Raw genomic sequence first — 6000 nt, forward strand, 5'->3', positions numbered from 1 at the left:
TAGTTCACCTTCAGGGGCTTGGGGGCACCGGATTCCTCTTTCTTAATTCAATCCTTCCGCCCACTAGTCGTGGGACCTCCAGTACATTCGTCGACCCTCACGGATATTGTCTCCGTCCGGATAGCTGTTGCATCTAGCATACATATATGAATATTCAAAGGACATTACTGTCTTTCAACGGCGAGGGCGAATGTTCTTTCACTTATGCGTGTCCTCCATCCCTACCCGGCCTCAGATATGTCAACCTCAGAGATGTCCGCCTCAGACAACGGCGGCTCTGGCACGACACCAGATACCGCCCATATTCGGTGGCAGTTCATTGATGCTTCGAATAATAGCCGAAGCAACCTGACACAGGTCAAGCGTCATGTGATGCACGAGTACATGCGCCAGAAGAAGGGGACCTCGGGCAACAGCGAAAGCGAAGAAGACAGCAGCCGCCCAGCCAAGCGTGGCCGGTCCAAGAAGACTCGAGCTGCCAAGCGCAAATCTGCCAAAGGGGCAGCGGAGCCCGGTACAGGCTCCAATCAACCAAAGCCGACCCAGAAGCAAGCACAGCCCCCAGAGGAAGAAGGTGTGTCTACCGACATGGAAGAGATCGGCCAAGATTGGTTCTCTGGAGCCTCAGATCCTTCGCTAGCAGTCCAAGCTCTGGCGAATACTGCTGCGCTGCCTCTCCGTGCATCTCCGGTGCAACCTCAGGGTTCCCTCCTCCCGACACATGATATTGTCGACATCTCCCTTGAAAGCCAGAGCCAAGCGGCAGAGTTCAACGGCCTTGTATCACGGTCCGCGGCACCCACAACACCGCTTGAGTTCACAAGATCACCACGGACCATCTTGAGCGCTGCGCGGACAGATCCATTCAACACTCTTCCCATGGAACTAGATCTCGAAGGCTAGAAGCTTTTCGACTTCTACGTGAATGATATGCCTGCTTGCTCCTATGGAACCCATTTCCGCTCGATCAAAGCCCATAACTGGTACGCCCATGTCTTCGTCCCAGAGGCAATGAAAGGCGCCGTAGCATTCCAGAACACCATCCTAGTACACGCTGCAAATACCTGGGCCTGGGTCCGCAATGAGACCGAAACCTCTTATACCCTCTTGCATCGAGATCGCGCGATCACAATGCTTCGTGAGCATCTATCTAACAACCCCCGAGACATCTCCGACGTCGCCATCGTCTCCTGCTTGAGCGCTGCCGCTCTGGAAGACTTCGACCCCCGGCCCGGCCATAAGGAAATCAGTTGGGTGCACATGCGTGCGGCTCGCGAGATGATCCGGTCGCGCGGTGGATCAGCCACCTTTGCGAACACTCGGCTTGGGATGCTTATCAACTGGCAAGATTACATTCTCTCGGGGTATGAAACGCATGGATGCAGTTTCTTCTTCGAGCACAATCCGCCGCCCTCAACCGCCTCGTCCGCACCCGCTTGCTCATCATCTCAACCCTCTCAGAATCTTCACTTTATGCCCTCTCCTCCATCCTCAACCTCCTCCGCCTTCTCAGATACCACGCCACGTCCAGACCCTACACAAGCTTTTATTTCTATACAGACAGCATCTCCCATCGATGAGATCCGACTTCAATGCGAAGAATTTCTCGATTTCCTTCGTCGCTGCGAGCAACTCTCCCTCTACCAGAGGGAGAATCCAGAATCTTGTGATCTTATTCGTCTCACGGCAGCCCAAGAGACCTCCCTTCTATACCAGATCCTGGCAGCTCCTCCCGGTGCTCGATTTACGGCATCAGGAGATCGAAAACAAATGGTTGCCCGCCTAACGGCCCTCATGATTCTCAATGCTGCTCTGTGGGATTACCGATATACACCCATTTATGCGGCTACATTCCTCCAGACACTAGAGCAGGCCATGGTCGACAGCGAAGTCAGCATGAGCGGCTCCGTCGAGGCTATCCTCCAGATTCTCCTCGAGTGCAACGATGGCCCAACAAATGAGTCCGCTATAGGTGCCGACGGAACTCTTGCAGAGCAGCTGCCAGATTTTACACAATACTCCCTCTCGGCGATCTCTCCATCTGCGCGTCCCTGGTTTGCTGGTCGCATGTTGAAGGTTGCAAAGCGCCTGAATGCCGAATCATGGCACCGTATCAATGATTTCCTGTTCTCATGTCTTACCTTGCAGGTACACGAGTCCACCGTGTACCGCTGGGAAGCTGATCTACGTCGCGAAATACTCGAGGCACCATTAACGAGCTATGTTATGCCTTCCCTAATTGAGTGATGGCATTCACTTCCTTTCCCTTCTATTCTATAATGCTCTATTACATATATTCGCACTTTTATGCCTTCAAATCCGGCGTGTGATTGATTCATGGTGGTCATCACCCAGTGGGTGTTTGCAGTGACGGCTGTTGATACGTCTTTACCATTTATGTGGACGATTATTCATCAAGTGGGTAAGATGGCCGAGTTGGTCCAAGGCGTCAGGTTAAGGTCCACCTTAGCATAAAATCCTGATCTCGTTTACGGGGCGTGAGTTCGAATCTCACTCTTATCACTCATTTATCTTTTTGGATTTGGTTACTCTTTTTTTCCTGCTCTATCTTTAAAACGAAAATTTAAATCGAGTGAGTTGTGCAGGTAGTGGCCATCCCCCAACAAGTCGCTATGGTTCGGACTGCAAATTCCTGAGCTAAAGATTCCTTTTGACTGCAATTCTAATATATACTTGCGCAATTAGACTCGGAGTACCCAGGTTTACTTTTCTTGCCGTCATGTCTACTGTCAATCCGATCAAATATATATATTTCTACAAAGACAACCTTAGATGCCAAGGAACCCGAAAGATCTGCGGGACGTTATGGCTCTGGCATACCGGACTGCTAGGAGATGAAACTTTATCCGCGGGTAGTATTGATGAAGTAAGGACTTGCTTAAGACAGGTATGTGTGATTATTTGTCAACATCGGAATAGCCTTCGGGGAGCATAAATGGATATTATGAGGGTTTTGAATATAGGGGTAAATAGATTGACGAAGATCAACGGTATGCAAAATCAGCACAGGAAATGCAATACTATGTATCTACCTGCGGGAGTGACAGCAGGATGGGATCTGCTACTGACTTGTTCGTCTTCCAATAGTCTTGGCTCGGCTGCTAGTCCACTACAGCTCCTTTTACCGTTGGATGCACCATCATTATGCGGCATTGCGCATTCTGGCCAGACCGCGTCTTAATTATTGAATCTTCAATCACTTGAAATATGACAAGGGTGATGGGTGAAATCTTCCTGGTAGTGGAGGGGACAAAAGTGTGACTGTTTGGCCCTCAGCTATCCGCCACGCGAAGATTGAAGCCCCATGAATGGTATTTACTCTGTGTTTGGGTGGTAAGCTCCGCCTTGCGGCATTGGGGGCTTTCTTTCCTCGTTAACGGCCACATTGCAGTAGTCAGGGTTTGCATCTGGTGAGTTTCGGCCCACTGTTGGGCCACGCCGCTCCACAGCACTTGTACATGGCTTGACGAAGGATATCTGGCAATCAAAAGCTGCAAATAATGGAGACGACGAGGCTACAAAAGCACTCTGCGCAGGTTTTAATTGCTGAGACGTCGTAGAATAAGCATCCACTCAATCTAGACCTTGGCAAGGTGGACTGCAATTTGCAACGCTGTTAACTGGTCTGCATCAATTGGTCCCGTTTCAATAAGTCTTGTTCCATGTGAAAGTAAAAGCGGTGATCAATGGATCAAGGTTTTTCCTCCTGTTCCTGTTCCTGTGCCGGTTGCGGCTGGGATGGCTGCGGTCCCTTGCTCTTTCGAATATCATTCCATCCCATTCCCCATGCTAAGAAAAAAGTACTGACGCCACAAGCAGCAATCAAGTAGAATACACGATCCACACTCTTGGCATAAGCAATCAAGACATTGCCAAGGACGGATGAGGGGACCACATTCCGAAGACCCGTCGCTCCTGCGGCGATAGCAGTTTCGGGATCGACGGAGGGGGCATATTGTGGGATTAAGGTTTTGAGACTGTTGGAGAAGATGGTATTCCCGAAGCTGATAAGTAAGGCCCCGGCCAGTTGTGGACAGAACATCAACATCGCTATGCTAACGGGAATTTGTTGCGGCTGGACGGAGCTTTGGATGGCGATCATTGGCTGTTGATTGTGAATTATGTGTTAGAGTCAGGTCGGAATGAGAAATTGGAGGGACAGGGGTGGCAAACTTACCATTTGCAACCCAAGACCGTAGCCAGCACCCAGTATAATCTGAAATCCAATTCTTTGGGCCAGGGGTATTGTAGGCGAGTACGTTGAGACAAGTCCAGCTGCTATGGAGATCAATACTGCCCCTATCAGACTGAATGGTAGGTAGTATCCGAGTTTGGTGACTATTAATTCAAGGTCGAGTTAGTAAGTCTATTCAGAACTCCGCCCGAGAGCGAATTCCAAGTACCTAGTGTCCCACTCAGCACAGCCATGAATAACTGAGGGATGATGTTCGGAAGCAGCTGAAGACCACTGATGAGAGGGGAGGCTCCTAGAACACCTTGAAAATACACTGGCAGAAAGTATGAGGAGGTAAATAGCGATCCCATCGATAAGCCGTATGTAGCGCAGCTAGACCACACAGCTCTCTGGCTCATCAGCGACAGTGGGATAAGAGCGTCATCTCCGTTCTTCCAGTCCCAGGCAAGCCAAATTAAGAACGTGACCCCGGAGGCGCAGAACAGCCCGATGACAGTTGGGCTACCCCAGGGGTATTGGTTACCACCAAATTGAACTGCCATGAGCAACATGATGGTAGCTCCAGCAAAACCAACGAACCCGAGGAAATCCAGTTTTGTATGCAGGGTGCGAAAGACGACGAGAGGAGGTAGTTTGGGGATGGGATCTGGAATGCGAATCACGATTATCAATATGGCCACGACGGCTCCAATAGGTAGATTAATCCAGAAACACCATCGCCAGCTTGCGTACTCAGTCAGTGCCCCTCCGACCAAGGGCCCAGAGGCGAGACCTAGTTGAGAGACTGCAATCGCAGTTAGTTGTCTGGCTTTGATCACAGACTCATGAACGCTTTTGACTTACTGCCTATCGCGATACCAAGCAAGGCCGGGCGTTTCTGTAATGGAACAATTCCAGCGATGATAGTAACACATCCATTTTGAATCGCAGAATTCCCAATCCCAGCAATGGCTCGACCAACGATTAGCATCTTTGAAGATGTCGCCAAGGCACAGATCAAAGATCCTATTTCGAAGATGAAAAAGAAAACCAGGAGAGTCCATTTGGGCGTGAAGTTTGCATAGAGTTTGCCGGTCAACGGCTGAAGAGCGGCACTTGTAGAAAGTTAAGGACCAAGAAAATTGCAGAATTGTATTAATTGGACTGGCTTACTTGGATAATTGGTACGATGCTCCATACCAACCGAGGTCTGGAAGGGAGTTGAATTCATTGGTAATCGCGGGAAGTGCCTAGATGCAGTGATATTAGAGATGATGATTAGGAATCTCGTGAGAGCTCACATACTGTAGATATAATTGACACATCAAGTAACATCAAGTAACACACAATGGTGATTGCTGACATGATAACAAATAGCGGAAACCCTTCCAACCATTGTGGCTCGTTGTTGCCCATCTCAGCAATAGGTTGAGCTGGGTTATTGGTCGGAGGAGGTGTTTTCCCAGCCGTAATTATAGAGTCGTCTGTCGCGTGGTGCTTATAATCACTGCTTTGTTGCAAAGTATGTTTTTTGGACCCCTCATTCTCGCCCGATATTGTTGACTGCATTCTTAAGAGTAAGTCATATATTGTTTGGGGGTGAAAAGATGTAAAGGGGAAAGGGGGTAGCTATGTCTACCGGAGTATTAGTCAATCACTAACAAAAAAGAAAAGAAGGACTAGGGTCGAGTGCATAAGGAACCTTGAGGTCGGGGGCGACATTGCTTTTGGCTCACCCTCGCAGATCACCCGCCATTAGCGCGAAGTATCAAAATATATCCCTTGCATGTGGCTTACTAACAGTC

The 6000-nt window shown here is 49.4% G+C and overlaps 3 protein-coding genes across 3 annotated transcripts; 2 read left to right on the top strand and 1 right to left on the bottom strand.

The window, feature by feature from the left end:
* Nucleotides 1-237: 237 nt before the first annotated feature.
* N7482_000381 (uncharacterized protein) lies at nucleotides 238-903 on the top strand (the record flags this gene model as incomplete). The annotated part of the gene is made up of 1 exon (XM_056682506.1): nucleotides 238-903. One exon carries the CDS (start codon nucleotides 238-240, stop codon nucleotides 901-903), a length of 666 nt encoding a protein of 221 aa, XP_056546112.1.
* Nucleotides 904-930: 27 nt separating this feature from the next.
* On the top strand, nucleotides 931-2247 carry N7482_000382 (uncharacterized protein; the record flags this gene model as incomplete). Its single annotated transcript, XM_056682507.1, has 1 exon — nucleotides 931-2247. One exon carries the CDS (start codon nucleotides 931-933, stop codon nucleotides 2245-2247), a length of 1317 nt encoding a protein of 438 aa, XP_056546113.1.
* A 1465-nt stretch (nucleotides 2248-3712) lies between these two features.
* N7482_000383 (MDR family MFS transporter) lies at nucleotides 3713-5764 on the bottom strand (the record flags this gene model as incomplete). Its single annotated transcript, XM_056682508.1, has 6 exons — nucleotides 3713-4126; nucleotides 4199-4359; nucleotides 4425-5000; nucleotides 5060-5310; nucleotides 5369-5445; nucleotides 5501-5764. 6 exons carry the CDS (start codon nucleotides 5762-5764, stop codon nucleotides 3713-3715), a joined length of 1743 nt encoding a protein of 580 aa, XP_056546114.1.
* Nucleotides 5765-6000: the final 236 nt, after the last annotated feature.

This window comes from Penicillium canariense, assembly GCF_028826845.1.
Source record: "Penicillium canariense strain IBT 26290 chromosome Unknown utg000001l_segment0_segment0, whole genome shotgun sequence".
Lineage (NCBI taxonomy): Eukaryota > Fungi > Ascomycota > Eurotiomycetes > Eurotiales > Aspergillaceae > Penicillium > Penicillium canariense.